At 40.4% G+C, this 21,024-nt stretch overlaps 1 protein-coding gene across 4 annotated transcripts in view; it reads right to left on the bottom strand.

The window, feature by feature from the left end:
- Nucleotides 1–368: 368 nt before the first annotated feature.
- Nucleotides 369–21,024, bottom strand: part of LOC122767732 (activated CDC42 kinase 1-like) — a 48,648-nt gene continuing 27,992 nt past the window's right edge. For 2 of the 4 annotated variants that reach the window (XM_044023207.1, XM_044023198.1), the window contains 17 exons: nt 18,379–18,556; nt 16,470–16,540; nt 13,376–13,645; nt 13,052–13,204; nt 12,244–12,407; nt 11,542–11,661; nt 11,061–11,187; nt 10,788–10,934; nt 10,472–10,566; nt 10,101–10,295; nt 9,781–9,872; nt 9,045–9,089; nt 8,289–8,722; nt 6,620–7,846; nt 5,334–5,429; nt 3,839–3,966; nt 369–2,998 (listed from right to left, as the gene is read on the bottom strand). In XM_044023207.1, the coding sequence (XP_043879142.1) occupies nt 2,992–2,998; nt 3,839–3,966; nt 5,334–5,429; nt 6,620–7,846; nt 8,289–8,722; nt 9,045–9,089; nt 9,781–9,872; nt 10,101–10,295; nt 10,472–10,566; nt 10,788–10,934; nt 11,061–11,187; nt 11,542–11,661; nt 12,244–12,407; nt 13,052–13,204; nt 13,376–13,645; nt 16,470–16,540; nt 18,379–18,541 (3,534 nt within the window). In that variant the 5' untranslated portion in view covers nt 18,542–18,556 and the 3' untranslated portion in view covers nt 369–2,991. The remainder of the gene's footprint in view (nt 2,999–3,838; nt 3,967–5,333; nt 5,430–6,619; nt 7,847–8,288; nt 8,723–9,044; nt 9,090–9,780; nt 9,873–10,100; nt 10,296–10,471; nt 10,567–10,787; nt 10,935–11,060; nt 11,188–11,541; nt 11,662–12,243; nt 12,408–13,051; nt 13,205–13,375; nt 13,646–16,469; nt 16,541–18,378; nt 18,557–21,024) is intronic. The other 2 variants (XM_044023190.1, XM_044023213.1) reach the window with 2 other exon arrangements.

The raw sequence follows: 21,024 nt of genomic DNA, 5'->3' as shown, positions 1-21,024 counted from the left end.
AATGAATGGAAGTCAATGCAGTGTCCAAATATAATAAGAACAGTTGTGTAAACCTGTGTGTGTTGATGATTTATCACTTATTTTAACCAGAAAAAAAGTCTATTAACAATTTAATTGAAGAAAAACTAGAGTTTTACTTAAATAAAAACACTGTAGTTGTACATGAACACCAGATGTGTGTTTTAAATTTGAATTTAGAATTTCGTCTTGACCATGTCTATGTGACTAAACAGGCGTACCTAATTAAGTGGCTATGGACTCTCCATGATTCTCCATCCCTGGGATGGTACAGTATATATCTTGGGCATCACTGACGGAGACAATTGAGGTGACCACACAAAACAAAGATATGTCAACCAGAAACGAGGTAAAAAATAATGAACTCTTTAATAAAAAATACATTTATAAATTGGCAGCATTGACTTCTCTTAAACATTTCCATTAACCCAGGAGGAGAGCAACAAAGAAAACCACCTGTACGGTCGGCATTTAAAATGAACCACATCCTGGGGAGCAAACGTGTACAAAGTTGCAAGAAATGACAAGTTGGTCTGAAGGAAAATCAGCAACAACAACAACAACAACAAAAAAATACAGTTTGTGATAAAACAAAGACGAAACTGAACAGAGGTTTTTTTCCAACATCGGTGTCGACGGCACAATATTGCTTTGTGTCGATCTCAACACCATGAGGTTCAGTCCTTCTAATACAGATACAGCAGCTTGGTATGAAGACAAACACACGGACAGACGAGAGGCAGCTCTCACAAGTTGTCCTTCCACACCGATTTAAAGTCAGCTTTGCCAACACAAACCCCAGAGGGCATTATGGGAAAAAAAAAAACTGACTCTGGACCAGTGTTTGAGGACAGCTTCATCCTACTCTGGGGAGGATGAAACACATTACACTGAAAACTGTGCATTTAATTACCAGGACACGACATTTCAGAGACGAAAGCTGAATGGTTTCTTCATGACTGTGTGGCACTGACGACAGGCAGACAGACAGACAGACAGACAGACTGGGGGTTCACAGGTTATACAGCAGCCTTATTGCACACGGGAGAAAAGGGACGACTGGCTTTCTACAATCATTCCAGTCCGTCCTTGAAAAATATTCTCTGTTTTAATCGAAACAGATTGTGCTTGGTTGTGTTACATACTGGGTGGGGTTTGTGGACACAAGGATGTGTTCGACGTATGGAGCAACTCCAGTGCATACATATGGCCATAGACCTTTATATGGTAATTAAATAGATGAGTACCAGGTGGTTAGTTGCTTTACGCTATAGAAAACAGCACCACAGGGATCATATGTGATGACCAAAGCTAAACACTGCTTTCAGCATTTGGTCGACCACATAAAAGCGGATTTCAATGCATTTTATTTTTTATTTTAAATTGCTTTTACTTCCAGATGAGTTGTCACAAGCTAAATGTGTCTGAAAAAAAGGTTTTCCACACTGAGAAGAAATATTGTTACGTCCAGAAGTGCGTTCATTCACAGCTGACATGTAGAAATGTTTTTTGAAATATTGCTTCAGACGCTGTTGACCAAAACAACACCGTGTATGTGATGATTAGGCAGCTTTCACTACATCAGTGTTATGAATATATGCCAATATCAGAAAACAATAAGGAGTTTTTAGCACGTGCACAGGAGTTCTGTGAGGGAAAAGGTAGTTCAAAAGTATATGACTATAATATACAGTCAGAAATAGAAATCAGTGGCCAGTTGCACAAAGATAATTAAGACTGGTTTAACTTTTAGAGCAGTTCTTGTGGTGTAAACTGAGCTAAACTGTTATTCCACTGCAGGTTTTCTGTAACGACATTTCTACGTTGAGTTCTTCCACAGTGAACTTTGGTGCTTGAGTGAGGGCAGTCGAGCAATTCACTTTTGCTTAGTTTGAGATCCTCTTGTGTTTTAACGTGGGAAAAAAGAACTTCATTTACCCAGAATGTTTTAGAAAATGATTGAGATTTTAGAAAGGGCTTTGTGCAAAGTTAGTTCAGATGAAGTCTATCTTTGAGAAAATAACCCCCAGTATTTCATTCAAGTCATTTTATTGGCATAGCCGATAATGGAAATTAGTCTTATCACTGAGCTTTGTCTTTAAAATATATTACAATAAGTGTCTCATTAATTGAAGTGTATAATGGGAATACTACCATTATTGACTTCTGTTCTCATTCATTTGCTCCATTCTCTAGACTCGCTTGACCTTTGACTCCCATCACACAGTGTGCATTACTATGTTAAAACTAACTTTACTGAACCTCAAAATGCACATAATCATGGAAAATTGTCATACTAATAAAACCTGATAACAGTCAACAGGAAAATAACCTGCAAAATAACCTCAATATTAGCTGCGTGATTTGTGGCGGACTGATGTTTTAAAGTGAAATAGAACTTATTTCATACACACTGATCTTGAGAACAATTGCTTCAAGTGTTAATGCAGATCCTGCACCTGCAACTTTCACTGGTCTACGTGTACAGTACACAGTTCAGAACAATGACGAGTAAATGAGATCCCAGTTTTCAGTCAAACTGTGCAAGCGCTCGGCAAACTCTGACACAATACTTCTTTAGAAAGTGCTAATGTATACATTGTGCTCGTCAACTCATCGTCAGCTTCACTCCCAACTCGACTGTGAATCAGTATTTCTCTGCATCCGATCATCAGTGTATTTATAGCAGAATCTGTGACAGAACAGTTTGTCTGGCCTTTTTTTTTTTTTATGCCTCTTCACAACTTTGAAACAATTGTGGGTGCGACCGACCGTCTGCACCTTTCTAAGAAGTGCAACAATGGCATATTTTTCCAACCAAAAAATATGATCCAAATTCATCTTTTCGCCACCAAATTAAATTCCTGTTTCATAGCATGAATGGAGCCATAACTAAGCAGATTTGTGTTATTCATTCACAATGTTTTTCCGAGGATGAAGTTCTAATCAGAGCTCAGCAGCTTGAGATTTCTATCACCGTCTGCAAATAGAAAGGAAGTGTAGGTTAGACTGAGCTGGAATCCTAAATTTAATTATATTTTACATTTATTTGCAGGAGAAATTTTCAACTATTCAAGTGTTAAAACAATATTTTCCATAGTTTAATGAAGCAGAAAGTTTCCCCCAGCCAAATATGAGTCTCTGCTTCATTAACTTGAGTAATCTTATTGCATCACACTGCTGCCTACTGTCGGGGTGTGCTGTTAACTTCTAGACAAAGCTGCAGTATTACTATGTTTGGAGGAGGGAAAATAACCAGCAGTAGATTTTAATGGCATGTTTCCCAAAAAACAGATGTGTCAAATCTAATCCAGTGTCAGAATGTGGGGCAGGTTTAGAAATGTGCCCAACGAGCGTTACCTCTCACAAAATCCCACGTACGAGATTAAATATCTGGACCATGTTTTAAATGTAAATTAGAGGCTGAAAGTACATAAGTTCTCTTTCTGTACAGTCGTTAAAAGTTTCTGTTCTATGTGGGAAGCTACGGTCTGTATGCTGCTCCTTCACCTGAAAACAGGCTCTGTAAAGCAAAACTATCAGACCTGTCTGAGAGAGCGTTTGTGCTTATACAGCAGCAGTGCAGGGGCGGGTGGAGACAAGAAGTCTTTGTCCCATCAAACTGCTTAACCGCCAGGTTTCTTGAGCAGTAGAATACACTTCTTAAACTTTGTGTTTTCATTCAAACTCCAACCTCATCGCACTTTACTAGCCCAATGTTGCTGTTGCCTCCAGCCGTCTTGACATAAATCAAATCACTTCCTGTGTGCAGTACAGACATTTGTTTATATTTAAAAGATATGCATTACAGTTACTGTACCTCTGCCTTGTGGATCCATAGTTATCTAACATCTGAGTGCTGGCCACCTCCAGGTTCCAGTCACACATCTCCAGCAGCTTTAGACACTCCAGCCTGCTCCTCAGACCCAAACAGAACAACTGCTCCACCTGCAGCCACAAAGAGAGGGGAGAAGGAAAGAGATGGGACTATAAAAGGTGTCACAATGTGAGTCAGTGTCCTTAATGTGAGTGTTTTTGCAGCAGTAATCATTTTGTAAAATGACTTCACTCTTCAAAGGAACTAAATGTCTTTGTTCAAATTGTCCTGTTGCTCAGATTGAAACCTCTGGGTTGCATTTTTCTTTTTTTTTGCACAACTATTACGAGCACTTGAGCTTCCCTTCCACTCACATCTTCCATCCCCCTCAGTTTCCCCAGATGGAGCCTGTTAAAAAGATACTGAAGGAAGCTTCAGACACATCCGTGACTCTAGCTGGCTCATCGCAGCAGTAATGGCTTGATTTTCCCTTAAGGATGAAAAGAGTTGCTGCTATCATATCAATTACATCGAGCACAAAAAAAAAAAAAAAAAAAAAGGTTTTTATAAATATGGACTCAAGCTTGACGTGAGATGCATTGAAATGGATCTCTAAGGGCCACTCTGCAGCAAAGCCCCATTTACCACTGAGGACTTTAGTTCCCTTTTAACAACTGCAGAGCTGCAATATAATAATCCACTTCACAGAGGCTTTGCTCTGGTGAACTGGTGCAATGTTTGGGAAACTGTGCACAAGTGTACCTGAGAGAATTGGGAGTGTTTTAAAAACAAAGGTTGGTGCCAAAAATATCTGCACTTTGCATTCAGTGCTGTAACATTAATCAATCAGTGATTGATTAATTAATGTCCATCACTGTATTGTTTTGTGTAATTTAAAATAAAAGTATAAAACACATTCTGATTCAGGCTTCTTAAAGGTCAATTGTGAAAGATTTTAATGACTTTAATTAATTTAAGAAGCTCAACAGACAGAAATCTTGTTTTAATCATGAAAAAAGCTTCAAATCGATTGATTGATTATTAAAAAAGTTGACGATTAACTGTTTCAGCTCTTAACGCTACCTTTCCCAACCGCATCAAGGAACTACGTTGGCCTAAGCACATCAGAGAGAATGTAGTCCTTCTTCATTTGCATAGTAAGCTTTCACTCGAAAACACAAAACGCACAAGTTGGGTAAGGCTGCACTAGATTTTCGGCCTCCGTAAAGCAAGACCTCTGTCAAAAGTACATTACTGCGATTGTACACGTATACAAACATAAGTATGTGTAGTTATTTTCATTTTCTGCAAATAAATTGTCCTTTGAACATTAAATGTGAATATTTTCTGGTTTCTTTGCTCCTCCTATGTCAGTGAAAAGTATATCTCAAATGTCAAACAAGACATATGAAGGACATTTTATAGACCAAATAGCTAATCAGTTAATTGAAATAAAAATAATTAGTTAAAGTGCACACACATTTCCCAGCTGTCTCACCTTCAGGTAATGCACAGCTTTCTGGATGTTCCAGTTGTGCTTCTGGAGGGCAGCTTGGCACTCCTCCATCGTCACACCGTGAACTGCCTCCTGCACCTGTCTCACACAACAACAGTGTAAGTCTCTGCAACATCTGACAATGGATTTCTCCACTTCCTTATTCCTGCTAATGAACCGTGGTGCTCCCTTCCAAATCACTGCATCCCTTCCTCATGACGAAATCCTCAATATCAGCTTGACATAAATCATTCATGCACTTTATAAACTGACGGTCAAATTATATTTTTGGCACATATCAGAGCTTCTCCATGAACTTTGACCTAAAAAAAAAACCCTGATAGGAATCAATGTGCTGAGATTTAAGCGTCACTGCATTTCCCAAAGGCATAACCACCGGTCTTCTCACAAAATCTATTAAATAAGATTGAGTTCTACTAAATTTGTTTTAAGATATGCTACAGTGATCCTGCGTGTGTTGGGAGTTTCTAGCAGCAGTGGAATTATTTAATATAGAAAGAGGTTTAAAAGTGCTACTGTGCTGATTTGACACCTGTCCTAACAATATTCGCTCAGCGCCTCCTGCTGCTTGTATGACTGCTAGTTGTGTTTACTGCATGTCTATGTCTTGCATTGAACTTATTTCAATTTACAGATAATCCCAAATTCCTGCTAGAGTGTGCAGGCACAGATCTGTCCACTACAAAACATTAAGTGCTTGATCAGTGAAGAAGCTCTGGTGTTTTGCAGCGTCAATCTGGTTCAATATGTGGCCAAATCAATTTGTAAGCAAAAAATAACTCCACAGGTTCCTTTCACTGTTTAAATAAAGTTCTCAGCAAAAGACGGAAATTAATAAAACAAAAAATTGAATTAGTCAAACGACTCTAAGTTAAGATTCAAGTTGCTTTACGTCATAGTTTTGTTCAATTAATGATTTTAAAGCCGTCGTGTGTAACTGGGGTAAGTCTGAGGAAAGTTACACACTGGAGCTTTAAATCAGGAAATGGATACGCTGTCCAGTCATAAGAGGTATGAGCAATTAAACACTATTGTGTAAAAGGCCTTTTAAATCCCTCACTTAGCAATCCCTCATCGTGAATATGAAACACATACAGACATGAGGTACACCGTATGCTGTTAAATAAGCATTAAAAATGAATATTACTTGAAGGTTACAAATGACACTACTGACGAGGACGGAAGCAAGCCCCTGTAATTACCAGAAACAGTTTTGTGTTTAAAAGAACAGAAGTTTAATACATCCGTTCCAATATCTCTGACCTTACCATTTTGACCTTGTCAGCTGAGTTTCCTCCTCCATCTGTCCTGGTACAGGAGGCAGTGACCACTGGTGCTGTCAACCCGTCTGAACAGACGCGAGGGAGGCTAAGTGATGTCCTCATCCCTGACCGTGGTCCACCCAGACTGCTGTTATTGTTGGACGAGAAATTAGCTTTCAGCTCACCCGGCTGAACGAAACCCTGTCCCTGGGCATGTCCCTGGACGGTCGGACTGTTGACCACCATGGGTCTGACAGTGGCAGTGTTAGCTTGCCGTACATGTCTCTCTTCCAGAACACTGACAGGAAGACTCTCTGCCTCCCTGAAAAAGCGGTCGTATCGGTCAAGGTATGGCGGCCTCTCCGGCAGGAGGTAATAGTGGGTGTTACTAACTTTACGTCCATCGCGTACAATGGGAAGAATGCACGGGCCTTTACTGGTGGAGTCCTTCCCCTGTGACTGGATCACTTTGGGCGCAGCATATTTTGGATCTGAGGCAAAGCTGTGTGTGGTAGGCATGAATTTACCTGGAGAGGTGGAGAGGTAGGAGCCATAGGTGTGTTGGGGAGGGCAGGATATAGGAGGAACCTGCATGGCAGTGGGACTGACAGAGTAAACTCTCTGCTGGGGGGAACCCACTAACAGGCCCATGGGACTAGGAGTCCTGGAGCCCGACTGGGACAAAGGGTCCCTAGGAGGGATCTGAGGTGGCCGGTTCTGATCTGAAGCTGAAATGTCCTCTGTATTGTCTGCTGGTGTCGGGGACAGAGAGAGATCCCTTGACCAGCGGGCAGATGTGTAGTCGCCCCTTTTTATCGGGCGAGGGGGGATAGGAACGCGTGGAGGTATTTGGGGTTTGTCCTCATTGGAGGAGAGGACAATCTGCTGGTCTCCCTCCTGGGTCTGAGGAGTTTGGGGAGATGAAGCCCAGGTCTGGGACGGGGAGCTTGACCGAGCAGCGACTGCCGCCGGCACGTTGAGCCTCCTCATGCACTCCTGCTGGAGTTCTTGGAAGATTTCTATGGACTGGGAGAAGGATGTCGACAGACCCTGGCTCTGCTTGCTGGGTAGAAAGAGGTTGTCCTCCAGGCCTGGTCTGTCAGAAGCTCGGGAGACAAAAGCTGCTATCTGCACCTTCTGTTCACAGGAGAAAGCATCTTTGGTCTCATCTGAGGTCTGGACATCATTGTGCTCCTCTTCATGCTGTTGCTCTGAGCTGTTAATGGAGCTCACCTTTGTGAGGAAAGAAGATTTTAGATGTTTGTTGAAATTATCTAATAGAACCTGCTAAAATATGACCTGAACATACATTTTGAGAGCTCTGATCACATGTGGACAGCACTAGTTGGTGGACTTAACGTATGTATCGCAGTGCTTTGATTCACTTGCTCTTTATGGAGCACCTGCACATGTAAACACATCTATACGGTCAGTCTTGTTAGGAACATAATTTTGTTCTTGTGACAGGACGACAATGAGTATTTGAATAAAGAGCAGGTGAAGCCAGATCCAATCACATGTGGTCACAAGGTCAACAGTTTTACTTCACGCTGTCCAATTGTCACTGGGATATCTCAGGTCAGATGTTAATATCAGGTCTGAATGGGGTCATTCAATTGCAAAGTGAGAACAGAAAATAGATAATCAATAAATAACAAATCACCTCCTAACATACCTCCATATCGTCCTCGTCTTGGGCTACATCATCGTAGGCCGGAGGCGGGGGTAGTGGTCGTGCATCCCAGTCCACTATTGGTGTGGGATGAAGGGGGCGGGGCAATGATCTAGAGGGGCTCTGAGGAGGAGTCCGGTCCATGATGTTTTCTGCATCCAAAGCCAATTTTGCCAAGGAGGGGATCTGAGTTTCAACCACGGGGGAGGGGGAGGGTGTGGATGGAGAGAACTCCTCCCCAAAGTCAATAAGGGACACTTCGCTGTTGGGGTTGTGGCCTGAGATTGTAGTCCGGCTAATCCCTTGTTTGGAACCCGAAACCCATGCAGAGGGTTTTATTTTTAAACTTTTTACTGAACCAGTCTTCCGAAGTGATAATCTCTTTAATCCTGCAGCGCTAAGATCCTCATCCTCATTGACTGGATCGTAGCACGGCTCTGGAAACACAAACAATACATGAATTAATTTGCTGAAAAGGTTTAGAAAGAAACGACACTGGGGCTCTGTGGTAATCCACAGGATGCATTCCAAAAGGACCTGTAAGCCCTATAATGCACAGCATCACCACTATGAGAGGAACACAAGGGTGGAAAGATGGGGAAATAATGATGTTTAAGAAATAACAATAGAGTAAGTCACTGCAAACACAGGCAAAGGACAGACAGAAACGATGCAATGTACCTTTGAGAAGTGGAGCTAGGAGAGAACAGAGAGGGCAGGAGCAATGGGTGAGGAGGTGCTTTGAGAGACCAGACTTACTCTTGATTAACACTGCTGGCTGAGGAGGGCGGGGAGGAGGATCCTCTGGAGAAATAAAAACAGATTCCGCCGCAAAACAAGAAACAGGAAAACAGGAAAAAATGACAGCAGCAAAGAAAAAAGATTAGAAAAAGCAGAGAGCGAATGTCAGGAAAGTAAAGCTTGTAAAGTGTTAAAAAAAAGAAATAAGAAATGCAAGCTGTTTAAGTGTAATCCTTTCACAAAAACATGATCTACTGCAACTTTTAACCAGTTTTAGCCCGTGATGCATGTTGTAAATGTAAAAGTAGTATCTGAAGTCATTCTGTAGTTGACTGACAAGTGGTTCACATTTGTGGCAGTGGTTCATTACAACACAAACTCTGATCTTACTTGACTTTTAAATGATAACATTGGTATTAAGAGCTAAATAAGTGCTGGGTTCACTAGTGCAACAATAACCATTTGATTTTAGACAAGGTCTAAAGTCTTTAAGAATGCCTATTTTTTAATTATATATATGTATATATGTATATATATATGCATATATATGTATATATATATACATATATATATATATATGTATATATATATATATATATATATATATATATATATATATATATACATATGTATATATATATATATATATATATATATATATATATATATATATATATATATATATATATACATATATATAATGATCATGACTGTGGCATAGTTTTCAGTGTTTATTAACTGCACCCTTGCTTACTTTTAGTTCGTCCTGGTAGCTGTGTGGGTTGAAAAGCACTGAGATCTAAACCCAGAACATCAGGAGGATCCATGGGATTCCCGAGGTACAACCTGGAAGGAAGAGAGGGACAGACTTCAGTGAAGTGAGCCTAGTGAATGTATCACTGTAACGGTGGTGTTTCAAATGATATCCTACTGCCACCTACTGATTAGGGCTTGGTACTACTTCAATCTAGTACATATTCTTACATGAGTAATAATTTTATTGCGGCATTTCTTAAGTTGCATGTTGCATTTTATAAAGAAAAGAAAAGAAAAAAAAAAGAAGCTGGTTCTTACTCATCAATCTTATCAGGGAAGCCCCAGCAGCGATGAGGGTTGGTATCGCCGTGTCCCGTGTGGATGAAGCTGTTCTTGAGTGGCCGGCTGATATCGTGAGCTGACAAACCTGCTACTGATGTCACCACATTTCTGGGGAACTGTCCGACCTTAAGAGTACGCTTGTTTTGACCTCGCCACCAGTAGTTCTCAGCCCTGAAAGAACAAAGATAGTGAGGATGTGGATACTTTGAATTTAGTTTAACAGAAATGCAAACTCTAGGGAAATATCTGTATTCTTGTGAAATAAATGTAATGTTTCTTTTTAAATTAAAAAACCCTTCAGCAATAGTGAAGTTGCGATGTAGGTTAATTGAACAACTCTTACTCACCTTCCCTCAATGATGGTGATGATGTCATTGACCTGGATCATTAATTTGTCAGGCTCATTAAAGTCCTGAAGGGCACACATGTCCGTGGGCATGGTCTGAAAAATAGAGCTGTCAGTTTAATATACAGTAACTAAAGCCATATTGTTAACTGGCTTAGATGGTCCAGGTTCTTCTTTGGTGTCAGTCCACTAGATGGCACTAAAAGCCCATTCAGGCAGCAGTACATTGTTTAGGGAGGACTGGAGAATGTGCTACCGGGGTATATTTTATATTAATACTTAATTGACACAATTACTGATCCAAATAACTTCCCTACCTCAAGCAGGAACTCTCTGAGGGCGAGAAAAGTAGGTCTGTCATCTGGTTTCTGAGCCCAACACTGCAACATGACATTATATATATCCTGCGGACAGTCCTCTGGCTTAGGGAGGCGTTCACATTCTTTATCAATCTTGTGCAGAATCTGAAATTAAGTTTTTCCCATAAAAGACAAAAAAATGAGAACAATTTCAGTACAAAAGTAAAGAACCGACTAATTCTGTGGTTCTGCCTGTGATGATTTTTCTTTAATATTTCAGTGTGTGCTTACCTGGCTTCCATTTAGACCCACCCAAGGCTCCTGACCATGTGTGAACATCTCCCAGAGAGTGACTCCAAACATCCATGTATCTGTAGCATGGGAGAACGTTCGTGTCTTCAGACTCTCTGGGGCACACCTGAAGGAGAATGATCGCAAAACTACATTAATCAATTATCCACAGTGCATGTGCACTTAATTTTAGGAATGTGCTGAACCAAATGTGTGGAGGGATTCCAAATGGTTTTAATTTAAGATATATTATTTTTGTATATTAATAATATCAAATGGAGTAAGATTGTCTCACTGACACTCACTTTGACTTTTCAAATTTTTCTACTGTCATCTTTTTCAACAAAAACTTATTTCTAACTCAAACCATGGGATTTTGTAAGTCGCTTTGGATAAAAGCGTCTGCTAATTGACATGTAATGTAATGTAATTATATCCAACAACAACTTCAGTTATTGTGTCCTTCCGTCAGCCCACCCACCATGCAAAAGGAACTTTGCGATGCTCTTGCATGACATAGTGTTCGTCGTTGTTTGGCAGCGCCCTCATCAGCCCAAAGTCACCGATCTTCACTCTCTGAACTGACGCCAATAAGATGTTCCTGAAGTAACAGAGTGAAATATTTACAACATTTTTACATTTGAACAAAACACTTTTTAATTACACCTCTCAAATATTTTCGGTGTTGAGGGAAATTCAAGTTTTACTGTGTGTGTTAAAACCACAGATGGAGAATTCTCACTTATATTACATTATAATATACATACATATACCTATATATATGTATATATATACATATATATATGATTATTGTGTATTTTTCGAATTATCCTGTAATGGCTATGTGAGATTGTTACTATTGTATCACAACTTTAACTGGCACAAATACATTTTTTTTTACCAATAAGTTAAGGGTTTAATTTCTGTCAACACAGGACTGAAAGTGACTTATTTGGGAAAGACCAAGAACTTGGACCACCCAGCACAGCCAGCCAAATATTGACTCATTTTACTTGTCTGCCAACTCTCCCTATAATGGCCAGTAAATGTTTGGGTGGAGTAGAAGGAAAAGCAATATAAATAATTCAACATACCAGTAAAAATACCCTGAGAGAAAATAAATGAATACACGTGTGGATTTGGTTAGTCCACCTCAAACAGCTCTCTCTGTTCCCTCACGTACCTGGCTGCCAGGTCCCTGTGGATGAAGCGCCTCTGTTCCAGGTAGGCCATGCCACACGATACCTGTACAGCATACTGACACAGAGTGTGGATCAACACTGGACCCTGTGGATGAACACATCGCAACCGGTCCAGCAGAGAACCCAGGGGGGCCAGCTCCGTCACCTACACAACATAGGGAGACATGAAGAGAGAGTGGGTGAAAAGAGGAAGGATCAATGTGACAATAAATAGTAAATTAAATTCCTTATCTCTTTAAAGTAGTTTGAATTTGGTTGAATTCATTAGTACAGTTAATGTGACGTGAAGCTTCTTTAATTGCTTATTTTTGTGACCTCTGAGTTCTTCATCTGTTCTCTTTCTACTTATCATTTTCTGATGTCATTTGTTGTTGTTAGCAGCATGAATGATGCTGCTAACAGACTCTGCTAATTGATGCGTCATTTGTAACATCACAATGTGACTTCTAAGTAAATAAAAGTGAAATTAAGAGTGAATTATATGAATAGTAAAAGAAATTAGGAAGTTGCAATTTGACATGAAAAACAAAAGGAAGAAGGTGTAATAAGAAAAAATAGAATGGACTACAACAGATCTTAAAGACACAGAAGATTAGAAAGAGATGTTGGCACAAACTAAACTCTAACAAAGATTTGAAAACTTATTATCTTGTCTTTCATCTTCCCTCCTGTGCCGGAGAGAAACACTTGTGCAAGATTTGTGTTATTGAGAGTTCAGAGAACCAAAGTCTAGAGGCTAATGTAAATCTGTACATATACTGTGTTTGTGTTTATCTGTGTGTCCCCTACCATCTTCATTGGGTGTGTGAGCACCACACCGTAGAGGCGAATGAGGTTCTGGTGATCCAGGGAGTGCATGGCATTGACCTCACAGATGAAGTCTTCCAGAGCGTCAGGCTGGCTGAGCACATCCGTCTTCAGACACTTCACAGCTACATTCAGCTGGAACACAGTAAAACCACCTTATCATAGAGGCATTTCTATCTATATTCACTATGATGCTTTTACTTATTCCCACATCAATACAACTTCTGCAAAAATAGCAGCAGTACAGCGGTTTTCCAAATCCCGCTGATGAGAGTTTAGTCATTTTGAAAGTGTAGGTCTTCTCACCACCTTCCCTGCAGGTGTCAGCCACTCTCCTCTCTTCACGACACCAAAAGATCCGTCCCCAAGCTTCTCAAACAACGTCAAGTCCTTCTCAGGGATGAGACAAGTCAGAGCCTGCTGCTGCCCATCAAGGGGAGCACCACCACCGGGCTGTGTGGCCAGGACTCCCTCTCCCAGGCCCAGGGGAGGCGTGGGAGACAGCTTTCGAAAGGAGGAGGCTGGCTGGCCCTGCTGAGGGAAGTCTCCTCCGTCTGGGCGCTTCCCACTAAACACCTACAGTGAAACAGAGGAAGAGATGAATGCAAAGAAACTCAACAGCCATCTTGGCAAAGAGTGTACCAGTGTGAAGAGAATTATTATGACAACATTGTGTAAAACATGTAATTAACGTAAAACGTAATTACTTAAAAACCAGTCAAAGCATTTAACACTTAAGTTTTGCTATCATTCCTTTCACACACATATTATACAGCACTATTTTGCGTCACATCATTCACACCCATTAACATGATGCTGGCACAGCCACCAGGATCGATTGGTTCTGTGCCCTGAGACACTTAAGAAAAGACCCGCTCTAACTCCTGAGCCACGGTAAAGAGTTGATATATACTGCTATTAAACCACAGCACAGACTAATATTGGATTAATGAAGCTGCTCTGTGACTGAAAGAGACATGAAGGACCACATCTGAGTTTAATCTTGCACTGAGATGTCTGCCTGGTCACTTTGTACTCAGGAGACACTGCACTGGACAGTGTGGGTGGACAGAGAGAGAGGACAACGGAGGCTCGTTTACATTTCCAAACTTTAACAGCTGCTCTTTTCCATTTTATAAGACTCAAAAACTCATGCGCTCACGCCTGCATTCCTTTCCTACACACATTATCGTAGTCCTGCAGCAACAAGAGCTCTAAGTATCAGGCAGAGAAAATATTCAGTTTTCCACATTCTTACTTTTATTTTGTGATGAAATGGCAGCAAGGCGGAAGCTTACACTGACAAAGATAACAACTTCACTTGAACCTGCTGCATTATATGTCCACCACTACTTCTGTAATTAGAAATAAGAAAGCAGAATATAACGGCTGCAACATAAAGATGGGACAGTCTAGTGAAAAGACTGAAAAGGTTACGCACCAAAGTGCTGACGTTTTCAAAATAACTAATTGCTATGCAGTGAAACACACACATTATTACCTGACTAAGTGCTCTCAACACAGCTGAAATGACTTAGCTGTTAGGAAGTACACATTATTTGATTTAGTCAATGTTTATGTACGTGTGTGTGGGTGTACATGTCTTAAATAGACAGTGTGGACCAATTGTCAAGCAAACCTATCTTTGTGAGGACATTATGGCTGGTCCACACAACTTTGACAGGCTTTTTGAGGATTAAGACCTGGTTTGAGGGTTAGGTTAAAGTTTAGGCATTTAGTTGGGGTGGTTAAGGTAAGGGTAAGGGGCTAGGGAATGCATTACGTCTATGAGAGTCCACACAAAGAATGCAAAACCACTGTGTGTGTGTGTTTATGTGTGTCTTTCACTGCTATCAAATCCTAAATTTGAATATATACACTCACCCTCCTCTGCAGAATCAACAAATGGACACTTTGTTTAGACGCCCTAAATAAGACTGTTGGGAATGGGAATGCACATAGTCATGCTGCTGATATTAGATAATAGGTGTCCAAAGTTAAATTAGCATTTCCCAAAACAGACATCTCACAATATAGGTAATGCAGTTTTTTGTTTTTTTTTGATTAAAAGTAGAATGAATGAATGAATCAAATGTGAAATGGTATCCCCAGTGAAAAGTAGGGGGTGAATGAATGAATGCCTGCTGCCAAACACATTTCACTGGCTAGATATAAACAGTAGAGCGGGGTGTGTGGTTTCACATTCACACTGGACCAGACATGACATAATGCTGCAGACCTTTTTAAAAACACCATCTCTCAGTGGTCACTGTGTGGTAAGTGGGTTTCAAATAGGAGGCTCTAAATTCTCTCTCTCATTCACTCACACACACTCTCTCTCTCTCTCACACACACACACACACACACACACAGGTGCAGACAGAGAGAGAGAGGGAGAGAGCAGGCTGAGGAACCAGATTACTCAAGCTGAAGATGGTGCCAGACGCTGAAACAGACAGGTGTAATTATAGACGGCGAGCACCGTCCACTGAGCACACACACGACTCAGAGGAATAAAGTGTGAAGCATAGAGCAGATGTTGCCAGTACCGTATGTGTGCGTGTGTCTGTGTGAAGTAAGTTTCGTTATTTAAGTGTTAGTTTGTGTAAGAAACTAGTGGGTGTGCACGGTTACATGTCTAAAAAGCTTGACACTTCCAGAAACAACATTTCAATGAACGCAACATGCTCCAAAGCTGCGTGTCACCAGCTCTTGTGACTTGACCAGTGTGTTTATGTGTTTATCTGCGTCTTAATGTGGACGTGCTGCTCATGCTCATGTGAGCGGTCAAGCCGTCTTGTTCTCGAGAGGAATGTTTCCAATATACCCACACCTCTGTGAGGGACAGGACCAGTCAAGAAGTTATTTGGCCCTCTTTCCCCAAATGTTTAACTCTTGCATTGGTTCAGAAAATTGTTTCACACTGGATAGAAAAGTTGACACAATATGACGGGATTTTACCATTGTGACATCACCCTTAATCTGAACTAATGTCATGCAAAACTCAAACAACGACATTTTGGCAGCAAGCCACGCTCCATAGACATATTCATATTTGATTTTCCATATTGATGGTTTGTTTGAGGATGATTATGAATGTAAAATACCAAATGTCATATATTACCACTGAGTGATGCCAATGTGATGTTTTCATTTTTGTACCAATGTTGCTAAAATTGTTGCGCTGTTGAGCAATGTGATTATACAGTGGTCTGTGGTCAAAACGAGACATTTCTACCATGTTTGCGTCATTGTGTCCTCATGAGTGTATCCACATTGTGACAGATAGACAGACACCACCACTATGGCGACATAATGTCAAGCATACCATGTACCATAATAAATGAGTTGTGTGTGTGTGTGTGTGTGAGTATGAGTACATATCAGCTATATCTGTTACCTTGCTCATCCAGGATTTGCGCTTGCACATGGCTTTCCTCCTTTTCACAGCTTCCCACAATCGTCTCTGCCCTTTAACATGAGAATAAAGGAGAGAACAAACTTGGCATTAGCAGCTCCAGTAGGATCAGTTCAGAAGTACAGCATAGAATTTCAAATAATGGTAATATCCTGACACGCAAAACTAGTAGAACACTCAGAACAGCTTTATGTGAAATGCTATTTCCAAATGATGTGCAAAGAGACTGGAGCTATGACTCGAGTCCATGTTCAAATGCCTTTTCATGACATAAGAACTGATAAATATATTACTATATGAATACTCATGGGTGAAACCACTCCCATCTTAAGACCTTAATTAAGTATTATGCTAAGACATAAACACCTGCCAAAGTAATCTGTCATAAACCATCATGGATTCTAAACATGAAAACAAAACCAGTCTCAGTCGTCATATCTGATTGGGACAAAAAGAAAGAAAGGAAAAAGGATTTAGAGTCTGGAAAACAGGAGAGAAGAGAAATGTGAGAAAATATTTGAAGAAGACAAGTGGGTGTCAATAATCTTAAGTGACTCTGAAGCCGAGGCCCTGGGGGGTTACAGTAACTGGATTTAGAACATTCCTACTACCATCGTCTTCACACAAACACACCACAGACAAAAGACATGTCACCTATTATTGTTCGTAATCACCAGCTAACTTTACAATGATATTAAGGATATTGGTGATGGATTGGCTCCAAATGACATTACTGGCGTTAGAATATAGATGTAGAATTCCTCCTGTACAATAGCAAAGAGAGAATTGGAACAATGCAATTTATTAAAGATAGCTTTTATTTTCTCTGCTTGTTCTCATTGTGTATTTAAGGATATGACAGTTTATCAGAGTAAACACAAATGTTGCCTAGTTATGATTCTTCAGTGAAAGGAAAGACATTCCCAAAACTTCACGATGATTTTTCCACCAAATTATATTTGTTACATATAGTTTAGCCAACCAATCCACAGATTAAGATTAGTATTATCAGGCCGGTGTTCAGGTATGCGAGTGGCTCTGTGAGTCTTGCACAACAGGGCTTCACACTAATGCTACATTAACAGCTGCCATGACAATTCTAACACAATAATGTACGGAAATATGATGCCACACACCAAATCATTTTTCCCAAAGATGATTTAAATAATAAATTAATACTTTTTTTATTTAATTCTTTCCTGTAGTTTGTATTATGTTGATATGTATCTTTTCTGATGGGATGAGACATTCAATATTGCTATAACTAAGTTATTTCAATGCAAGATGGCTTTGTTGACGTATAGTTAGAAGGGTTGATTGTCTTTATATACCTTAACTGGCTAAACAATAAATCCAAATTAATTAAAACAAAGCTAATGGGGATTTAATTTTTAATTATTTAAACGTGTCCTCCTGAGGTATTAAAATAATCAAGGGTTCATTAAGAGGGAAGTCTTAAAGCTCCTGTGTGTAACTGCAATGCCAAAACACTCCTCACACTGTGGAACAAGCAGAGCAATAAATCAAATGTTTCTGTTTTTTCAGTGGACATGAACTGATCTTCTGAAGTGAGTGACAGATACACTGCTGTAATGAAGACACATGTTCTCCCAGTGCAGCTACAATTGACTGTAATATACTGGGGGGGTACGGTAGATCAGTGGTGGAAGTAATCATTCAAGAGCAAGATCAAGAGTTCGGTTCCCAGTCTCGTGTAGTCTACCTGGGCAAGAAAATGAACCCCCAGTGTGTGGATGCATATGAAAGATGTGTGATAGAATGGGTGTAAATGGGTAAATGGCAAAAGTAGACTAGAAAAGTGCTATAAATATTGCCCATTTACAGTATATCATGAGCACAATATAACACACACAAACATACACAGTCTTACCAGGTCGACCCATGCCAATCTTCTCCAAGTCTTCGTTCTTGACATAGTCAAAGTGGGACAGCCGTGTGACATTAAGATCGTCTCTGATCCTCAGGAAGTACTGCTGCAACTGCACCTCCATCAGCAGCTCCAGCAGCCATTCTGTGCCTTCTTCACACTGCATGCTACTGCCCAGTTTCTGCAAAACAAGCAAATACTCACTATATAATGGAAACAAGAGATTAATCGTTCACCATTCTGCGTTTCTTTGACGCAACAAACCGCCCATTCTTTAATGTCACTGAGCTCAGAGCCATTGTGTACTCGGTACTCTACAGCACAATAAAATATCTACTTAGCTCAGATGTTGACACTTACAGTCCATGTGCTGAGCAGGTAGACATATGGCATCATATAAACAGAACACACAAATATAGCATGAGCTGCATGTCCTTCATGTCAATGGGCCAACAAGCAACTGCATACTAGGTATGATTACACAGATCCTATTTCACTGAGGTGTTAATAAACCGCCATGTGATGGCCCTTTATCAGCTGGGATTGACACCAGCTCCGCCCACGACCCTCATGTGGAGGATAAAGCGGTAGAAGATGGATGGATGTTAATAAACCACTTGGGCCGCTATTGTATTGTATTTTGGCAGCCGTACTGCAGAGACTCAGTATAGACAGATATACATGAGAGGAATGATGCACATCTGGTGTCCATAAGTGTCATTGAAGACAAACGGGAGGCTCCAAACCCCCCTGACATACAATATATATATTGAATCAGACCATCAATCTTCCACGTCAAAACAGAACACACCAGCTTAAATGTCATCCATCACTGTTTGCTTATTGTAACACGCTGAAAGTAGCACAAAATTCTGCATTGAACTTGAACTGAGCTAAATGAAAACTACTTTAGATTAGTAGTACAAGGGCTCATAATACTGCTGCTCTCTGGTTATTACTTCACATGGAAGCAAACCAGTCAGTCAACCTAAACACAAAAATGACAAGCATTCCTAATCCGATGAGATTTGCAGGGAGAACTTTAGGGTGGATGCTCTGGGGTGTAGAGGTCAGTCCACTGAGCGCTAATTAGACTGTGAATGAGGAACTTCCTGTGCTGGCTGAGGCAAGGTTACACAGTCCAGAGGAAAATGTCAAAGAGGTCTAGGCTTCCTCTCTGTCATTTAAACTTTTAATGGGCTTGGTTAAAGGTCACTTCCTTTTACTTGTTGAATGACCTGAGAAGCTGGAGAGGTTTTTTTTTTTCTCACATACACAAATACAGACTTATTCCTGGGCAAACCCTAAAGAATTGATATATATACTGTGTTCACTGTGTCTTTTCTGAAGTCAGACATAGGCCAAACTACTGGGATTCCCACTCCCCAACGATTATGCCAGATGTCTGTATCATGATACAAATTCATTGCAATTCAAATAAAGCCAGATTAGCTGATACGACTTTATCAATGTCAACCTAGCAGCTTTAACTGCACGTGTTGCCCACGGGAGGTTATAATTCACACTGTGAGAACATTCTTTCATGTTGGACAGAAATCCTATCCTTGATTGGAAGTAGAAATAAGCAGAAATAGCAGATACTACTACATAGTTCGTAAAATAACCTGCGGTAATACAATAACCTGTAAGAGCTTGGCTTTAGGATTAACTACAGCAGCAGTCATTTGAATCCATCACCATATTCTGCAGTTTGCTGCATCATGCATGACCCTCAACCCCTGAAAGATGATACTACACTCCATGTGGCTGGTCCAATATGTACTAAGCTCACTTACCATGTGGCGTGTTTATTTGAGCTGCAGCTCATGATTAGTACAGTTTAAAGTTTAGGTTTTCCCTGATGACGTTCCCAGATGAGATTTCAACACCAATTTTTGTAAAAGTACAAGATATTCATCTATGGAGTGTAAATCTACCCATGGGAAAGAATTGTTAGTCCTCTTATCCTCCATAATGCAACGTATGGCAGTCTGGTACTTCTCTGGCAGTCGTCATGGAAGTGTTACTTCACTGGATGGTGGCAAAGACGAAAGTCAGCTTCCTTTTGGGCGTTTTTTCCATTACAGTGTCATAACTCAGGTATGAGGGGTGCAAACCGACGTGTTAAGTGCCTTATATCATACTTATTGGTCAACTTGGTGACTAACTTACATGGCTCATTTAACAGACAAATATATATTTTGCATTTAACACCTTATTTTGAGATGGATGCTGCACGCAACACGATGCCATACTTCCATTAATAGAGGTGGTTAAGATTGGCTCCCGACTATTCTGATAAAGATCATATATAGAGCTCTGGTAGCTGACATCAATCAAAGCCATCATGCAACACTTGGAATCAAAACAATGCCATTTTGGCAGGAAGCTGCGCTGTTCAAAATCCATAGACATATGTCGGGTAATTTGTCTCTTCAGCGGCTGTAGCTGCTGTGCTCAAGAATAACAAAACATTCACCAACGGGACAGCATTTTACAGTATCCCCAAATATCCCGAGACATGAATCACTGCCATTAAATGTGCTCAGAGGGAGCATAGAAGACAGAATGCTGGGAACCCACAGGAAAGGGATACTGCTTGTGTATTGATCACTTCATATCAGTCACAGAATACAGAATAGATTTTTA

This window comes from Solea senegalensis, linkage group LG1, assembly GCF_019176455.1.
Source record: "Solea senegalensis isolate Sse05_10M linkage group LG1, IFAPA_SoseM_1, whole genome shotgun sequence".
In the NCBI taxonomy this organism is placed as follows: Eukaryota; Metazoa; Chordata; class Actinopteri; order Pleuronectiformes; family Soleidae; genus Solea; species Solea senegalensis.
This window is presented reverse-complemented; position numbering and strand designations above follow the sequence as displayed.